General features: G+C 46.9%; 1 protein-coding gene across 6 annotated transcripts in view; it reads right to left on the bottom strand.

The window, feature by feature from the left end:
• The window catches only part of LOC142432028 (V-set and transmembrane domain-containing protein 1-like), a 33,533-nt gene extending 24,449 nt beyond the window's left edge, over positions 1 to 9,084 (bottom strand). For 2 of the 6 annotated variants that reach the window (XR_012780864.1, XM_075537071.1), the window contains exons 1-2: positions 8,835 to 9,082; positions 2,877 to 2,912 (exon numbers count right to left, since the gene is read on the bottom strand). Coding sequence is in view for 4 of the 6 variants with exons in the window: in XM_075537071.1 (XP_075393186.1) it covers positions 2,877 to 2,912; positions 8,835 to 8,868 (70 nt within the window). In the remaining 2 variants the exon portion in view is untranslated. Of the gene's footprint in view, positions 1 to 2,876; positions 2,913 to 8,834 lie in introns of all 6 variants that reach the window. The other 4 variants (XM_075537069.1, XM_075537070.1, XR_012780865.1 and 1 more) reach the window with 3 other exon arrangements.
• Positions 9,085 to 20,084: the final 11,000 nt, after the last annotated feature.

Below are 20,084 nucleotides of genomic sequence, written 5' to 3'. Positions count from 1 at the left end.
TCTCCAGGTTGTGGAGACTGATGTTCTTATGGTCCTTTAGTCCACTGGACTAATTACTTCCCTATGTCTTTTGATTTTCCTGTTTTTCTTTCCTGTGGATGAGGAGAAGCCAATGGTTCCACCAATGGACGGGTGCTTTGAGGGGAAAAGTCTTTACTCATTAAGTTAAACTATTCTTGGGTTTAAAGATAGCTTAGGGATGATTTTGGTTTACAATGAAGAGATTAACTTGGGGCAATAGTTACAGGGGATCCTCCAGCTTCTGACTGGAGTCCATGAGAAGTTTAGCTTCTGTTCTGCACCCCCACCCCCTGGCCCTTTGACCACGATTCTTCTTCTAGACTATTTGATCAAAATGGTGCAAGAATGGTAGTTGGGCACCAACCCATGCTTCTGGTCTTGTGGCAATGGAGGCCATTAGCCACACATTCCGTCTTCTCCTCCTGCTCCTCTGACTCTCCTTCTCCCTCTGCGGCTTCCACCACAGTGTCATCGTGCAGAGAAGACACACACAGATACCTAAACATGTCAACGGGTCTCTTCAACTAAATGTGCTTGATGTCTGGAATTAAAACTTCAGAATTGAAACAAATCAGAACATGTATGCCAGCAGAAACGTTTCTGTGGATGACAATGAAGCCAGCATAGCTAGGAATTTCGAATGGAGAGGGAGGGCTAGATCAAAGGAGAAGCCTCTAAGCTTCTTTAACTCTTTCTAAGACTTGCCTTTTGTCACTCCAGCAGCTCTGGACAATGCAAGCATAACAATTTCTACAGTGGAATATTGGGTTGTTATGGGTTAGATTTAACTCAACAGCTATATGAGTTTTTCATTGGATCTTTGTGTTAGTCCAGGTAGACTAGAGAAACAAACCCAGAGAGACACATATGTGTATAAGAAAAGGATTTATATACAAGAGCAATTGAACATTGAGAAAATATCCCAACCCAGTCCAGTCTAAGACCATAAGTCTGATATTAGCCCATATGTCTGATACCAGTCTAAAAAATCCTCTTCAGACTTACAAAATTCATGCAATGACATGGAATGCAGGAAGATCACAGGCCAGTGGGTGGGAAATCTTGTGGATCCAGTGGCGTTGTAAGCATCTCAGTGCTGGCAGGGGTCTCATGTGGCTTCTCCAGCTCCAGGGCTCTAGCATAGTTCCATGTGTCTTGTCAGCTGCTATGTCTCTCAGGGAGTGAGCATAGAGACAGACGGTGTGCTAGGTTGATTGTGCCAACCTGGCCAATAAACACATGTGGGATTAATAAGGTTGTAGTTTAATTAAAGGACAAAGAGAATCTCCCGCCTCCAAGGAGGAATACAGGAGTTCGAAGAATCCTCAGGAGAAGGGCATGGCCACACAGAGGCCTCAGTGGCTATCTCCTGATTGGCAGTCTACACTCCACCCATACACTCTTAATCCTCAAATTCACACCAGATTATGTAACTATCACAGTCTTTATATAAGAAATACGTTTTCAAATGGATGTGATCCATCCAAGGATTAATGGACCACATAAACCAAAGCCTCCATTGCTCAGTGTGGTAGATATACAATTGTTTGTCAATTTGAGGAGTAAGAGTGTAGGGGAGTCTAGGCGGTCAATCTGGAGATAGCCAATGAGACTTCTGTGTGGGCATGGCCTTCTCCTGAGAATTCTGGGAAATCTGGGACTTCCTCCTTGGAGGTAGGAGACACTACTCTCTCTCTGCTACCCCCTGGGAGACATTGCAGAAGACAAGCCACATGGACACAACCAGACCTCGGAAGCTGGAGAAGCCACAGAGAGACCCCTGCCAGCCCTGAGATGCTTACAATGCCACTGGACCCAAAGACTTTCTACCCACTGGCTTGTGATCATCCTGCATTTGGCTTCATTGCATGGTGGTGCCCGACCACCACCACTGACTGCTCTGACTGGGACCACTAAAGGTCCTGGGTAGACTGGGAGAAAGATGTAGAATGAAAATTAAAATCATTAAAGAGACCAGACTTTGGACGGTGTCAGACATGACAAAACAATTATAACTTATAAATGATCAAGAGTTCGTGAGGGAGGGAGGGGAAAATGAGGAGCTGATGTCAAGGTCTCAAGTAGCAAGCAAATGTTTTGAGGATAAGGGTGGCAACAAATGTACAGATGTTCTTGACACAATGGATGGATGGATGGATGGATGGATGGATGGATGGATGGATGGATGGATGGATGGATGGATGAGTGGATGGATGGATTGTGATAAGAGTTGTATGAGCCCCCAATAAAATGACTTAAAACAAAAAAAGAGAGAGACAGACCAGACTTGCTGATCTGATAGAGTGTGTTGGCCCCCACAAGACTGAAGCCCTTAGATATCGTTAAGCCTAGAATGGAACCCAGCCCCAAGGATCACCTTGCAACCCAACACAGCTGCACTTAATGCGCGAAGGATAACACCGGAGAGAAACCAAGCAGAACAAACAGCCACACGAGACCCAACACAGAAGCATTGGCCCCAACCCAAATGGTTCAGAAGGCAGAACGAGGCAAGACAAAAGGACAGATGGAAACGGAAATCCCGCTGAGGACCTGGAACGAGTGTTTTTGCGTCGCAACTAATGTTACACATTAAGACACGTACAGGTTGTGGAATGGAAAACTACTTTGTTTTATACACCACAATGTACCACGACAAAAGCACATGGAAGTAATCGTTGGGTTATTTACATAAACTCTCTGGAATTCTGGTGCAAGTGAATGACTCTCGGTTCGTTCACTTGAGCCTCCATCTCCATGACCATGAAGAGCTTGGGGGCATGCACAGGGTTGGGGGGAAGGTCAGGGGATTTAGGGTGCAGAGAATATGTGAGCTGAAGGGGAAGAAAACTCACCATGCCTTTTCTCCTCTCCGTAACCCAGACACAGCCCTGGAAAAGAACCACAGTGAGAGACGAATGTGTACTGATCTCAAGAGGACAAGTAAGGCAGAGGGGAGAGAGGGAGAGAGAACTATTTTGCCGAAGGAATGTCACACTCCTTGAAGATATTCCTACAGGTTGACCATTGACTCTTATCCCGTGGGAGACCTGATGTCGCAGTGGCTACCCAGCAGTTCAAAACCACCAGGCCCTCCAAGGAGGGAAGAGGAGGCTACTTCTGTAATAAAGATTCACCTACAGTCTCAGAAACTCATGGGCAGTTCTACTCTGACCCACAGGGTCACTATGAGTCATCATTGACTTGATGGCAGTGAGTTTGATCCTGTTGTTTATTACTAAGATAATGTTGGGATACACACAAAGCCCCGGTGGTGTAATAGGTTACAAGTTGACTTGCCAACCACAAGGTCAGCAGTTCGAACTCACCAGCCTTTCTATAGGAAAAAGATGACGCTTGGTTATAAATTAGGCTGCCTCACGGGAGACTCCCGGAAAGAGTTACAGTCTTGGAAATTCACAGGGGTAGCTCTACCCTGTCCTAGAGGGTCCCTATGAGTCACATCAACTTAATGGCAGTGAGGTTGCTTTTTTGTTTGTTTGGTTTTCCACTCTGGTAATGATTTTAAAGTCTCAGACACCCACGAGGGCAGTTGTATTCCGTCCCACAGGGTCACTATGAGTTAGATCACCTAAATGGCAGTGAGGTGTTTTTCTGATTCCTCATATGGCTTCCATGATTAAACTCTTTCACCATCTAGAAATCGCTCGAGATTTACTATGTTTTCTGCTCATATTTTCTGTAATTGAAGTTTTCGCCCTTTACCACTCAAATAGCGACAAGGTTATTGAGCAGTGAAATGTGCGGGGCAGGTTTTCTCTGTTATTCAAACAGAGAGTTAGGAGCTGGACTGCTAACCGCTAAATGGACAGTTCAAACCCACCTGCTGCACCGTGAGACACCAATGAGGCTGTAAAGAGTTACAGCTTGAAAAGGGTAGACTTCAGTCTTCTTTTTCACCTCCCAGGCAGTGCCTGGGTGATGCAAATGGTTAGGGTGCTCAACTGCTAACCCGAAGGTTACAAGTTCTATCCCCACTCTGAGGTGTCTCAGAAAGGCCTGATGATCGACTTCTGGAAAAACCAGCCATTGAAATCGTCAGAGAACACAGTTCTGACACACATAGGGTCACTGTGAGGCAGAGATCACTTGGCCGTGACTATTTTTTAAAGAAACTAATATAGGAGTTCTGGTATTATCGGGCATTATGAATTAAGCTGCTAATCAAAAAGTCAGCGGTTCGAACCCACCATGAGGCTCTTTCCTCCCCTAAAGAGTCACAGCCTCAGAAACCTACAGTCGCAGTTCTTCTCTGTGCTGTAGGGCTGCAGAATCGACTCGATGACAGTGAGTTTGGTTTAGGTTGTGAGAGTGTAGTGGAGGGAAGCCTGATGGCACAGTGGTTAAATGCTTAGCGGCTCACCAAAAGGTTGCCGGTTCGAATCCACCAGAGCCGTCCCTCATGGGAAAGATGAGGCTGGTTATTCCTGTTAAAGGGTTATAGCTTCGGAAGCACACAGGGGCAATTCTGCTCTGTCCCATAGGCTTGTTGTGGGTCTGAAGCAACTCAATGGCAGTGAATTTTAAAATTTTTTTATTTTGGACCCAATATTGCAAAGAATTCAAGATCCGTGGGAGTGCGGAGATTAGCTTAGTCCCATTGCCTTTCTGAGTGGTTGGCATGGTTAATGTACTGTCCGCTCATATGAAGGGTGGAGGCTCCCGTCCACCAAGAGGGATGTGGAAGTAAGACCCGGTGATCAATCTCATGAGAAAACAGTCCTCAGAGACCCATGGAGCAGAGTTCTGCTCTGATGCTCGTTGGGGCTGACAGCCGGCTCTGCGGTGTGGGTGCGTGTGCAGGGGAGGTGCATGCCTCCAAAGGGAAGGGTCGGCATGAGAAGAATGAAGGAACTGGGGCGATGCACTACACCCCAACATCACCAAAGAGGAACCAGGAGGAGGCTCCGTGAGCGTAGACACTCCAGAGTCAAGCCAAGTTCTTGTGTGGCCAAGTGGCGGCGAGACACCAGCCTTCCGTTTCCCAGTCGGCGAGGTGTGGTCAACAGAAACAAAAATAAAAACAAGACCAGCATCAAGGAGTCGACCCCAACTGGCCAAAAGCCAAACTCGCTGCCATTGAGTTGATGCCAACACATAGCGACCCTACAGGACAGGGGAGACCTGCCCCCAGGGAGTTCCCAGACCGTAACTCTTTACCGGAATAGAAAGCTTCTCGCTGGAAGCAGCTGGTGGTTTTAACCTGCTGACCTATGGTTAGCAGCCCAATCGTCCTCACAGCACCTCCAGGAAGGGCCCCCCCGCCCCATCTCACAGAGACCCTACAGGTCAGAGGAGACTGGCTCACAGTCTTCCCCAGGTGATGTATCTTTATGGAAGCAGTCAGCCTCATCATTCTCCCACCGAACAAGTGTGGGCTTCTCACCTTGACCTTGCGGTCAGCAGCCCAATGCTGCATACTTTGCTTTCGCATTTGGATTGAGGACGGTTAGCATTCCTCTGAGAACGAGGCTGGCCAGGAAACGCCCCTGAAGGAGAGCACTCTTCTCTGTTGCCCTCACGCCCAGACCCGGAGCTTCCTGTTCTGGGGGACTGTACCACTCTGCCCTTCTGGTATTTAAAGGGTCCCATAGTGAGACTGTTTGCAGTTTCCAGCCAGCTTTAATCCTCCGCTATTTGTTTACAAACAATGTTCTCTGTGCATCTGGGAGAAATGACAGTCACCACGGCCTGCAGCCATGAGCATCCGCCCAGGGGTGCAGAAGGAGCCAACCAGAAAGATGTGCAGGACCCCTGTCTAAAAGATCTCTCTCTCTCTCTCTCTCTCTCTCTCTCTCTCTCTCTCTCCCACCCCCCCCCCACCTGCTCCTTCTCTGCCATAACCTTGCTCCATGCAGTAAAACGACAGGCAGTGACTACCTCATTAACTCCTTCTTCACCAAACTCTATTGCAGCTTGCTAGTGAGTCTGTATTAAAACCTCTTCCTCTCGTTTTCTGTGCAACGGAGGTTCTTGTGGCCTCGATACCTTACAGGCTGGTCTCTCCTTTCCTTTCACCGGACTCCAACTTACCCTAATGGTTAGGGTAATCCCTTTTCTCTCTTTCCCTTTGATCTCTGTAACTCCCATTATCCCCAAGTAAATCCTATGAACTAATACTAATACCTTGTCCCTTGCCTCTAGAGCAGTGATTCTCAACCGTCCTAATGCCATGACTCTTTAATACAGTTCCTCATGTGGTGGGGACCCTCCCCCCAACCATAAAATCGCCATGGAGATATCTGATAGACAAGATGGATTTTCATTGTTACAAATTGAACATAAAGCAAGCATAGCAATGGATCACAAAAATAATATCATTCTAGCTTGTGAAATATTTATTTCTAATGACAAATCAATGACATCGTGTCTTGAAGCATAATGTAGCATGGGTCAGTCTTCACGCTGGGGACTGGTATGTGGGTGTATCTGCATGCAGGCAGAGCCGCCTGGAGACGGATAGAGGAACGGTGTCTTGGTTCCTAAGACGATGGGAAATATGTGTTTTGCGATGGTCTTAGGTGACCCCTATGAAAGGGTCATTGGACTTCCCAAGGCATCGCGACCCACAGGTTGAGAACCGCTGCTCTAAAACTTTCTGGTGGTCCCGCCCCTGGAGAAGGGCATCCAGGACAGTAAAGCAGAGGACCCAGGAGATGGAGTGACTAGGTGGATGCCAACGTAACAATTGGGAGGATGGACAAAGACTAGGTGTTGCTTCATTCTGTTGTAAGCAGGGTCTCTAGGCCATGAAGCTTGAAATCACCTGATGATAACCTGTCAACGGATGACCTGTGATGGAAAATCCCATCCCGGGCATACGTCTCCCAGCTTCCTAAACAGAAGGGTGTCCCAACAGATCTCTCAGTCTCTGGTGTCTTGTGTAAGCCCGGGACTGCTGAATGCCAGGTCGGTGGTTCAAACCCACCAGCTGATCCGAGGGAGAAAGATGAGGCTTTCAGCTTCCGTAAAGATTTAAAACAGGGGTTCTCAACCTTCCTAATGCAGTGACCCTTTAATACAGTTCCTCATGTGGTGGGGACCCCTAACCATAGATTATTTTCGTTGCGACTTTATCACTGTCATTTTGCTGCTGTGAAAGGGGCATTCCACCCTCCAAAGGGGTCACGACCCACAGGTTGAGAACTGCTGAGTCACAGCCCGAGAAACCCTGTACAGGGTCTCAATGGTCAGAGCCGACTTGCTGGCCTTAGTTGGTGGTTGGGAGACCTGGTGGTGCCGTGGATTAAGCGCCAGGCTGCTTGCTGCTTGCTGGCTCATCAGTTCCAACCCACCTAGCAGCTCCTCAGAAGAAGGATGAGGCTGTCTGTCTGTGTAAAGACTGACAGCCTTGGAAACCCTCTGGGGGAAGTTCTGCCCTGTCTTCTAGGGTCCCTGCCCATCAGAATGGACTTGACAGGAGGGGGGTCTTTCATTTCGGTTCTCCCACATGGTACTGTTGTTGTTTGGCGCCATGGGGTCAGTTCGGACCCATAGCGACCTCAGGCACAACAGACGGAAACACTGCCCGGTTGGGCACCAGCCTCACAGCTGTTCCCAGGCCTGAGCCCATTCGGGCAGCCGCTGTGTCCATCCATCTCTCCTTGAGGGCCTTCCTCTCTTTCTCCACCCCTCCACTTGACCAAGCACGAGTCCTTCTCCAGGGACTGCTCCTGTTAAGCAGGGTAGCGCAGGCCTAAAAATGTCCATTAACGCATGCCCAGAGAGCCGAGCATGGGACCAAGGAGTGGCACTGCACATGCTCAGAGGTTTAGGTTTCCCGCCAGTAGGCATGGGTGGGCGCTACACCTGGATTGGCCCACCCAGGCCACCTGGATTGGCCCACCTAGGTCAGGTGAATTCAATTCAGCCAATGGGGTCGATCAGGAGTTGTCCACCAGCCTCCCAGTGCAATCCTTGAAAAGACAGGAGCCCAGAGTCAAGGCACACTTTTTCTGCGTGACACTGAGCAGCTTCTGCCAGGCTACATGGTCGGGAGGAGTCCTATGGGTGCTATGTAAACATTAAACTTCTTCTAACTCTCATAAAACGCACTTGGATCACGAATCAGGCCTCGGCGTGAATTCTTTCTCACGCAGAGCCAAGGACTGAGGTATAACTCTAGCCCCAGAGAGATTCCACACTCCCTCCTGACAACCTGTCCAAAGTAGGTGGGAGGCAGTCTCGCCATCCTTGTCCTCTAAGGAACCCTGTGATAAGGCAGTTCTATTGAGTCTGGGTCTGAAAGTAGACGACAGGGTGTGTCCAAGCTTGTGCAAATGTCAGCCTGACATTGCAAAATATTCCGCTCTGTACACTGTCGCTTTTAGAGAAACCACATGCCGGTACAAGCAGCTTTTTTTCGGGGGGGGGGGGGAGAGCTGCAAACTAAAGATAATGCAGAGTTCGCCTTAAAAAAAAAAAGACCCCTTTGTGTGAGATGCCTATAAAAGCTTGTCCCAGGTGGAAGCTCGGGGTCCACACTCGGTACTGGACAGAGTCTGGTGTGGACCCTCAGCGCTGAGTCTGGGTTTGAACCCAATAAATCTCTCTAAGCTGTACTCCGTCTCTGCCCATTCTGTTCTTCCACAACCTGCCTACAACACCCTCCGGCCCTACTTCCCTTCCCACGTGGAACTCGAGAATTCCACCGCACCCCCAGCTCTTGACCTACACCCCCGGACCCCTGGAAGCCATCTTCTCTGTTCTCCTGAGCTGTCCATTTAAATCCCAGCCCAGCCCGTATTTGCTCCACCCCACAGTCCCGTTTGCCCTGGTCCTGGGAGACTCACCCAGGCAAAGCAGGAGGAGGCTTTCCAAGTGCATTGTAACTCTTTGGAGCCCAGATCCCAGCCCAGGCCCAGGCCCAGGCGGTGCAGATCCCAGGAGACAGCAGCGCTGCCCGGTTAGCGGCTCTCTTCCCACCCACTCTGAATCCAGGATGTGTGGGTGGCCAAGGAGCCCGACCCTCCCTCTGGGCCTCTTGAGCCCTGGTTCCTGGCTTCTGCCTCACAGCCGGTTTAGGAAACACATCCTCTTTCCACACTGGGCTCAACGCCTGCGACTCCACCCAGCCCGCTTCCACCCTGCTCCCCTGCCCAGCGGCTCTCTGCTTTTTTTGTTTGTTTTTAACTTGAAGATGTACAGAGCAGACCTTCACATTTACATTTAACAGCCCCTGATTGCAATCCCACGATCTGACGTCACTCCCCCCTCTTCTCCTACCCTTTCCGAACTCCCTAAATCAGTGGTTCTCAACCTTCCTCATGCCACGACCCTTCCATACCAGTTCCTCATGTGGTGGTGACCCCCAACCATCACATTATTTCCGTTGCTACATCACTGACATTTTGCTACTGTGATGGATCAGGTGACCCCTGTGACAGGGTCGTTGGACCCCAAAGGGGTCCCCACCCACAAGTTGAGAACCGCTGCTCTAAATGCTGCCCCTTGGGTCTCAGATGGTTCCATCTTCTAAGGCTGGTTATCTCCCCGGGGTTCCTGTTCGCTTCTAAGACAATCACCAGTCCATCCTGCAATCCCCGTACTGGGTGTCCGCCCTAAAGAAGTCAAGGACACAACCCAGACAGACCTATCCGCACCCGTGTTCACGGAATTATTTTTACAATAGTAAAACCAAGGGAAGAGGCAAAGTCGGTGATTACAGAGGAACAGAATAACAAGCCCCGGTGCCTTCATACAATGGGGTAGCAGTCTGCACCAATTAGAAACAATGATGAATGGGGAGCTGACAGCATCCCATTCCATGGGATGGTGGGAGCGAACAGCAGGACTGTATCTGAATGGATATATTGGATTGTGTAAGATATGGCAAAGACAAACAAAAACTATTATAGGAAATAGAAGAAGGGCTGGGGGAGGGGATAAAAAGGGGAAGTTGATATCAAGGCATTCAAGAAGAAACTGTTTTGAAACTGATTGTGGAAGCAGTTGTACAATACTGTGTGATGTGATTGAACTGTGGAATGGTACGGTCTCTGTAAGAGGCCCCAATAAAATGAGATGAAACCACCAACAACCAGAAAAAGAAACAAGGACGACCCTCTTAAACACGGCAGGACAGGACGTGGGTAAAGCAAGAGAAAGGGAGACTGGAGTCAAGTAAGTCCAGTTTATAAAGACTCTTGCTTAATGATGCCCTCATTATGAGGACAAAGAAGTGTGGTTTTCACACCCAAGGAGGTGTGACACACAGGAAACCCGAGATGAGATCTAGGTGGGATGGGGATGGGGGAGGGACAAGAAATTATGGGGGGAGGGAGAGTGGAAGATGGGGGCAAAAAGAGCCACTGTGCGTGTGTGTCTCTGTGTGTGTGTGTCTGTCTGTGTGTGTGTGTGTGTGTGGCTGTGTGGGTGGGTGTGGGTGTGCGTGTTGTTTAAGGGGATGCTATTGTTGATTGGATGAGGTGGGCTATGCAATGACACAATATATTTTTCTTTAAAAAACAAAATCAAAGGTCTCGGCTAGACAGTAAATGTTTAGAAAACAATGGTGGCAACATGTGTACAAATGTGCTCGACACAATTGATGTGTGGATTGTTATAAGAGCTGTAAGAGGCCTCCAAACGTGATTTTTAAAAAGAATTCCCACCCTCTGTATGTTAAATCCATAAATCTCCAGAGACAGTAACTGGATCAATGGTTTCTGGGGGGTAGGACAAGGGGGGTTAAGGGGAAAACAGAGCGCTAGTAAGAATGAGGCCAAAAGAAGAGAAAATTTTCTAAAACGGATTGTGCTGATTATTGGACAACCCTTTATGATTTTATTAAACTGTTGACGTGTATGGTGTGTGAATTATATTTCAATAAAACTGTGTGTGTGTTATTGTTTGAAGTGAACTTGGTTGTTGCTAGACTCCAAGTCCGTTTCTGTTTCACTTTCCTCCTTTTTTCTTTAAACCACTCCGACCACGGTTTAGGTTTGAAGGCTAAAGAATCTGGAGGGGAAAACTATTTGTTTTGTTTTTTTTAAGAATTCACATCCTAGAGGGAAAAAATAAAATAAAGTTTAAAAAATATTTTTTTCACACCAACAGCCTTACATTATTTATTGTTAAACTTGATTAGGAAGCAAAAAAACAAGGAATAAACCAGATTATTTGCCAATAGAAGTTCAAGTCATCAGGTGGGGACAAAAGTCTTAATCCATGATTTGAGCCTGGGAAAATGCGGCCATGCATGCCACCCTTCAGGGGGCTCCTTACAGACCCAGCTTGGTTCTTCTCCAATGTCTTCTCTTGGAGTTGTACCTGTTTTAATTACCGGTTTTCATTCGAATCCATTGGGGAATGGGCCGATTCTGCTTCTGTTTCTTGACCAGGAATCTCTTGGTCCTGAACGTCTTATGAGACGACATGGTGAAGTCAGATCGGATCACCACCACACTTGGGGTGGCAGAGAAACGGAGAGAGGGAGGAGAGCAAAAAATATTTTTTTTAAAGCATGAAACTCCACAGCCTTCAAAGCCCTCCAGATTCCTGGCCCCTATTAAAAATATATACTCTTGAACCAAAACAAAAATGCTGGTCATATGAGGCTGGTTTCAAAATGAAGGTTGTGTCAAGAGCAGAGGAGAGCAATAACAGTATAGCAAGTAGGGAATTCTGTGTTGACAAAAACCAAGTGAGGGAGTGGCAGAAAATGAAGGCTGACTTGGAACAGATTCCAAAAGCGAAAAAAGCTCGTCGTGGTTTAACGTCTTTTTATGGGGTTCTAGAGAGTGAATGGCATAAATGGGCTATGGAGTGTCGTCAAAATGGTTACTGCGTAACACGCATGGGAATCCACATACGTGCTCTACAAATGGCAAAGGATGACAAATATAAAACACCAGGCATTGAAATATTTGCTGTGTCAGCAGAATTGTGTACCCGCTTCATGAATAGGTTTGAAACAAAGAACAAAGATTTCCCAGAAATTGCCACAAGACTTTGAAGAAAAAATTATGTCATTCCAGTCATTTATTATAAAACAAAGAAGCATTTATAATTATGACCGGGCAGATATTGGGAATATGGATGAAACTGCCATGACTTTTGATCTTCCAAGCAACAGAACTGTGGCAAGTTTAGGAGAAAAACCATTTTACTCAAAACCACAGGAAATGAAAAACAACACTTTACAGTTGTTCTATCATGTTTGGCTAATAGAACCAAGCTGTGTCCTGTCATTATTTTTAAAAGAAAGACCTTGCCTTAAAAAGATCAATTTCCCACCAAGAATTACTGTGCATGCACATGTTAAAGGGTAGATGGATGAAGACGGAACAAAAAAATGGCTGGAAGAAATTTGGAACCGACGACCAGGAGCAGCCTTAAAGAAAAAACCATCGTTACTTGTTTGGGATATGTTCAGAGCCCACCCATTGGATGGCATAAAAAAATTGGCAAAATCTAGTAAAGTTACTTTAGCCGTTATTCCAGGTGGGCTTACATCTGTACTGCAGCCTCTGGATGTATCTTTGAATAAGCCTTTTAAAGACCGTGTGTGAAGGATGTGGAATGAATGGATGTCATCTGGTCAAGCCCGACTAACAAAAGGAGGAAATATCATGAAGCTTGACATAGAGTTAATAGCAAAGTGAGTTCGAGATGCATGGGAAGACATTCCAGAAGACAGGGTGTGACGTGCCTTCCAGAAATGTAGTATTAGTAATGCTATGGATGGCAGTGAAGACTGCACTTTGTATGAAAATGACAGCAGTGATGGTGATGATGGCGATCTCAGTGAGGACAGCGTCTATGATGACATCACACCAGCTGAAGCTTTGCATTGGGATACGGATGCTGACGAGGAATCCAGTTTTGAAGGATGTTAACTCTTTACATTTTAGCTTGTTTGCTGACTGAGCTCAGGGAATAGTACTCTTAAGGTATCATTGTTGATACCTTATTGTTTTTGTTGAACCTATTTTCCACTTACTGTGCTGGTTTACTAATGTTAAATGACTTATTGTCCTTTTATTTATGTTTTTTATTTAAAATGAATATTTAAATACATTACCCCACTGATGTCTCAATTTTTAGTAATTTTATTTTCATTTGTTTTGATTATTGAAACTCACCAATAGCTTCTGCATGTTCCACCCCAGGCTTATACTTGAGTCAATCAGCTTTTCTGGTTTCCCAGGTAAGAATTAAGTACCTTGGCTTATACTTGGGTCGGCTTATATTCGAGTATATATGGTAAGTTTCTGTTGTTCATCATCCTGGAGTGCGTGTGTGTGTTGGGGGGGGGGGGGGATTAGTTATACATCCTTCATTGTGATCGGTTCTCCCTTTCTCCCACCACCTTCCTGCTACCTCGTGGTATTGCTACTCCGATTATTGTTCCTCTTAGTAATTCCTCACAGCTAGATTGCTTTTGCTCCAACACCCCCAGGATCTCTATCCCTTTCTTGTTGATTTTAATTCCCTAGTTGTTCCCTGTCTTTTCTCACTGCTCCCTTCTCCCACCTCCTTCTCCCCTGAGTCCCTCTGGGACCATCAATCCTGTTGCTATCTCCTTGAGCTTGCTTCTCATGGTTATACATCAATTCATAAAAATAGAGGTGTTGGCCTATGCACATATATTTATATGGCTATACGTTGCGGTTGTGGAAGGGTTTTGGACCTCTGCTGAAGCCCTCCCTCATTGCAAGTACACTTTGTCCTAATAACCTGGCATTCTGTGATGCTCACCCTCCCAGCATAAGCGCCAAAGACAAAATGAGTGCGTAAGCAACTGTGGTGAAGTTGGTGCTTGGCTATCAAGAAATATCACATCTGGGCTCATAAAGGCTTGAAGTTAAACAAGCAGCTATCTATCAGAGAAGCAACAAGCCCACATGGGAGAAGCACAGCAGCCTGTGAGATCATGAGGTGTTGCCGGGACCAGGTAACAGGCATCATATTGTTGAGAATGAGAGGGTTAAAGCAGAGACCCAATGCCCATCTGCAGACAATGGGACATCCCCTCACAGAGGGGTCACAGGGAAGGGATGAGTCAGCCAGGGTGCAGTAAAGCACCAATGAAACACATAATACACCTCTGCTTCCTTGAGGCTTCCTCACCCCCCAACTCTCATGACCCTAGTACTGTCTTTCACTGCGGGCTAGACCAGAGCATGTGCACAGGCACAGATAAGACATAAGAGCTCAGGACACATGGAATCCAGGAATAAGAATGGGAGTCGCTATACCAGAAGGGGAGAGGGAACGTGGGGAGAGGAGGGAAAGAAGTGGGAACCGATGGCAATGATGAACACATAACCACACATGCACCCTCCCATCCAGGGGGACCAACAACAGAAATCATGGGGGAAGGGAGACAGCGGTCGGTATAAGAAAATAATAATAATTTATAATTTATCAAGGGGACATGAGGGTGGTGGGGGGAAAGGAACTGACACCAAGGGCTTAATAGAAAATAAATGTCTAGAAAATTATGATGGCAGCCTATGTACAGTCGTGCCTGATACAATTGATGTGTGGATTGTTACAAGAGCTGTAAGAGCCCTCAATAAAATATTTTTAAAAAAAAACAACTAGCTATCAGGTCTTCCCAACTAGTGTGAACCGGTTGACTCCCACCATTGGAGTGTATAGAAGTGCACGGTCCTCACGCCCTGAGAGATACAAGGTGTCTTAGGGCTCTCTGTTATTCACACCCACTTCCGCACTACCTACACAGGTCCTGCCACCCCAGTAGAGCTGCAACCATGCCTAGGTACTACCTCCCAATTCAAGGACCATTCAGGAGTCTAAGGCAGTCAGACCTCAGAATGTTGTGCCTCTCAACACCAGCCCCTGTGGACACACAAAATAGGGACCGAACCCTGGAAGAACAGGATGCCACTGGTGACCTCCTCAGGGAAGGTATCTTTGTTCACAGAACCTGGCTTTTGTGCCAGGAAATTCCTAAATTTGCTTTGTTCCCTTCCTCTGAAGTTTAGCATCCATGCCATTCCCTTCGCTGACCAGTAAAAACAATGGAAGGAAACCCCCTTTTTGCTTGTTGGAAACGAACACATTTGTCACCAAAGAATTGCACCATCCCCCTTTTAAAGAATCATTTAATTGGGGGCTCTTACAACATTCATACATCAATTGTGTCAAGCACATTTGTACATAGTTTGCCATCATCATTTCCAAAACATTTTCTACTTGAGCCCTTGTTATAAGCTCCTCTTTTTCCCTTCTTAGGATACCTTTTGTTGTCATTTTTTCTCCTTTTGTAGACTCTCGGACCAGTATATAGAAAACAGTGGTTCTCAACCTGTGGGTCGCGACCCCTTTGGGAGTCAAACAACCCTTTCGCAGGGGTCGCCTAAGACCATCGGAAAACACATCTTTCCCATGGTCTTAGGAACTGAGACACCAATCCTCTATTGTCTCCAGGTGGGTCCGCCCACCTGCAGACACGCCCACAACCGAGTCCCCTGTGAGAAGACTGTTACCCATGCTACACCATGCGTCAAGACCAAACTTCATTTATTTCTCATTAGAAATAAATAGTTCACAAGATAGAATGATATATTGTTTTTTGTGATTCATCGCTGTTTTCATGAAGTCCCATTTGTAACAATGAAAATCTATCCTGCCTATCAGACATCTATGTGATGATTCATAACAGTAGCAAAATGACAGTGATGAAGTAGCAACGAAACTAATTTTATGGTTGGGGGGGTCACCACCACATGAGGAACTGTATGAAAGGGTCTCGGCATTCAGAAGGCTGAGAACCGCTGGGTTACAAGGAGCTTGGCGAGTCTTTAAAGCTATGACCCTTCCCAATTCCTCTCTCCTTTCTAAGTTTAACTTTATTTATTTTGGTTCTGGTTTTCAGTTATAATGTATTCTGGGAAACTGAGAGGAGAGTGTAGGCAGACAAATTCTTTATTCTCATATTTTAAGAAGCCTGGCAGGCAGGTTTCTGGGTGGAGGGAGCCCTTCACCCTTGTGAGTTAGAGATGAGTCCCAATCACATCCTCATAATTAAAATTGAGCCCCACAATATCCTCCCATAATAGCACTGTCTAAAAGTGATGTCTTACAAACACAAGGCTGGATTGTTATCTGGCCAGCCGCTTTAAGTATAGGAGCAGACAGGTTGCTAATGCTCTTGCTCAGAGGCCAGTCACTTCCCAGGGACCTCTGGGGTTAAGGTACAGCCACTTCATTAGGTATGTGGTTACCTGTAATTAGGGGGTTTGCATGCCCCAGGACTATATGAACTGATGTAAGAATAAATTTTTTCTCTCTCTCTCCTGCTTGGACCTGGTATCATGAAGTAGGTGAACACCCAAACTTTTGTCTGTCTTTTATCCTTTCATTCAATTACTCCATTGGCCCGGACCTATCCAGATGTGGGCTGCATTCCTCACTATTTATAGATATGACATAGGCCACACCCCCATTAAGACATCCTCAGGTTGTGACCTGCTCCTTAGCGTGGATCCTGGCCCAGCCAAGTTGACACGAAATCTAACTATCCCAGGATCCTTCTACCTGAATTGGACCTTCACACTTGAATTTGACTGTGTTCATAGCCTTTCTCTGTGGGAGACTTAAAAAAAACACAAAAACACGTTTCCTATGAATTAGGAGAACGTTCACAGAGCCGATAATCGCTTTTACAGTCAACAATTTCTGCACATTTGTTTCAATTCATCCATTGTAATTCTCCTCGATGTACCATCACCTTTTCCACTTTCTCCTCACATTTCCCGTCCCCGTTCCTCTTTCTTTCCCAAACCTCTGGACTTTGTCCTCGCGTCCATGCCACTCTTTTGGTCTCACGTAGTTGATGATTCAATTGATCGAAACTATTCAATGAAATCCCAATCAGTACTCTGAAATGAAGCCAAGACAAGACATTTAACATGCAAGCCTAAGAGCTTACTGGTTGGTGAGAACACCTCATCTCAGAGAGCATTGCATGTCCCTGCGGACAATCCCAGAACTCTCTGGTGTGAAGACCCGACTGAAAATGGAGCCCTGTGGATGTGTTAATTCTGGGCGCAACTGAAGACAGTAATCTCTGGGGTTCCTCTCGTGGAAGACAGCTCTGTCTTCTCATTTCCTGAACGTGGTTGTGACACACACACAAAGAGGGTCACATGACAAGAATGAAATAAATAGCTGGAGCCAAGTTGTCACGGCACACATCGGGCTTTCTTCCTGCTATGAGCTCCAAGACAGAAAGGGAGTCCCGAGAAGAGACAACACGTCCAGTATGATCCCTGAACTCATTTTGCTCCTCGGCTTTGGTAAGTGCCTGGGGGTTGATGTGTTGGGATTATAGAGGAGGGTGGGTTGAGGGAGAGAGGCAGCTTCTTCTTGAATGCCTATGCTGACAGCCAGTCAGATGTACCTATTTGGACCCCATTCCTGACCATGCTCCATGTCAATACCGCCTCTGCTTTCATTGTTTACCTTCCCAAAACGTCTTGTTGGGGAAGAGGCGAAGGATTACTGAGAAGTTCATCCGTGTTACTCTCGACAGCTCACACGCGTTTCATTTCATCTCAGTCGGCGCCGCCAGATGTACCCCACGTATTCCGCCTCCTCCCTGCGTTTCCTGTCTCCATCCTTCCCTCTTTCCTAACCCTCGGAACGCTGTCCTGGGGGAAATCCTTTTTGTCCTAAGCTGTGGATGATCCTGGCACAGGAGTGCGTTTGATTCTACATCTGAAAGGTAACTAAGGGCCATAGTTGAAGGGGCCTTACCTGTCTCTATCCAACCAGTAAGCCTGGTTTCTTAGGATGTTGAATTTTGCTCCACGTTCTTTGCTCTAAATCAATGATCGTGAGTCAGTAGTTTTTGTTTACGTTCCAAGTATTTATGTGATGATGCAATATGTACAGCCATGCTGTGAGTCATAAGCCAGCGTCACTTATCACTATGAGAAATTCCATTTAAATATACGCATACGCTCAAGTGTGTACACACCTGAGTGAGTCAAAACGTATTGCTGGTAAGGGCCTAGTGGATCCATGCATGGGTTTATTCCAAATAAAGCCTGTTGAGCCATGACTCTGGGATCCAGAAATGGCTTCAAACAAGTTCCCTCGGTCATATGTTTGTTGCACTCTCACTGACACAAACAACCAAACTCACTGCCATCGAGTCGATTGCAACTCATAGTGACTTTATTGGACAGGATAGAACTGTGGAGTGGTAGAGCCCTGTGGGTCTCCAAGACCCAAACCCTTCACAGGAGTAGACAGCCTTGACTCTCTCCCTTGAAGCGGCGGGTGGTTTTGAAGTGCCAACCTGGTGGTTAACAGCCTTAACCACTCTGCCCCCAGGGCTTCGATAGTCTCAGTAAGGTGCCCCAAGAAGGATTGGCTCTGAAACCTTTCAAAACCAAAGACTAAGTTTGTCGCTAATCAGCCAACGCTTGCAAAAGACATCCCTTGTTCCATCTCTGTGTGCATGCCTTATAATAACAGAAGGAAGTGGTTGATGATGATGATCATGGAAAGGGGCCAATGTGGTGGCCCTATCCTTTCACGTGCTTGTCACATCTCCCTGTGTGAGGCTTGGCGAGTTATCTCTGTGAGTTATCTACTCTGGTAGTCCACATGCATTTGCTGAGCTCTGGCCAGGACTTGGGTAGACCCTGGGGATGCTGAAGCGATTTGTGCAGACTCCCCAACTTCCAGACGCCAGCATGGGAGTTACACCTTGTGCCTTCTGTGGTGATGCTGTACTTAGGTGCCATCAATCCCTTTTGGGCTGAAAACAGCCCATGGGCAGCAGAGCAAAACGCTGCCCAGTCCAGGGCCCTCTCTCAATCTCTGTTCGGTGGAGCCCAATGTTGCAGCCACTCTGTCAGTCTATCTCATGGCAGGTCTCTCATTCCCTATGACCTTCTACTTGACCAGGCAGGATGTCCCTCTCTGAGGACAGGTGTCTCCTGGTAATGTGTCCAAAACACACAAGACAAAGTCTTGCCATCCTCACTTGTTTTAGATGGCACCAGTAAATCTGCTGGTCCAACCCAAGCACTAGGCTTCCTTCGTTTTCCACAAGGGTAGTATTTTCTCTCCTGGAGTAGGGATTGGGGATCCAGAAAGTAAACAGAGGCACAAACAAAAATGGGAAGGCTTGGGGGTGGGTGTATGTAAGAGATGAAAGTTGTGGAGCCAAGGAAGATCTTGAAGATACTGAGAGGTGAGATCCATACAGGAGTGTGTGTAGGGGGGGCGGGGGGGAGCCAGCCCCTCACACTATCATGGGTTCAGTAAGCACAATACTATGGTTAAAACATATATAAAGATTATAATAAAGTCATAGAGAAATAGGAAAGAGAGAGAGTAAAATAAAGGAGTCAGACACATTTCATGGTAGCATGCCCACCTCAGCTGCTCTTGGTGGTACACGTGGAGATAGGAGGCGAGAGGGCAGGAGAGAGTGATCTATTGCTAACCAAGGCTTATATATCTTTGGGGGCATGCATGCCCTCTAATTACAGGTAAAGATATATGTCACAAAAAGAGGCTTTACAATAGGCTTAAGCGTGACCGGAAGGGGAGGGGCTAGGGTGTACCCATAATAGGAAGGGGAGGGATTGGGCCACACATGTGAAGATGGGCAGATCCTAGATTCATGATGGTTGCCCTTGAGCTGGTGACTTGATATAGTCTAAGCTTTCAGGGGAAGCAGTGCACTGTCCCTCACAGCAGGGAGTGAGTCCCGCCTACTGTGGGAGAAACCATGGTGTCTGCTTGCTCTGGATGGCTGGGTCTTCAGGGAGATAACTTGACAATCATTTACCATTAGTTGCAAGCATTGCCCTAGGACTGACATATATATTTGGGGGACTCGAGCTGGGGAACAGTCTTTTTACATCCCATAGGAGGATAGAGGGGAAACTCCACGAGGAATGGGCAGGCAGAGAGAGGAGCTGAAGCCAGAGCCCAGAATGGGAGAGATGAGGACTCCTATGTGTACAACATCCAGGGCAAACGAATTCAGGAAGAGCCTTGAGGGCGGTACCTCAGGTACCAGAACAGGGGGTGCTGTGGGCTGAGGG

The sequence above is a fragment of the Tenrec ecaudatus genome, chromosome 18 (genome assembly GCF_050624435.1).
Source record: "Tenrec ecaudatus isolate mTenEca1 chromosome 18, mTenEca1.hap1, whole genome shotgun sequence".
NCBI lineage: Eukaryota > Metazoa > Chordata > Mammalia > Afrosoricida > Tenrecidae > Tenrec > Tenrec ecaudatus.
The sequence above is the reverse complement of the archived record's forward strand: the minus strand, read 5'-3'. Positions and strand labels throughout refer to the sequence as shown.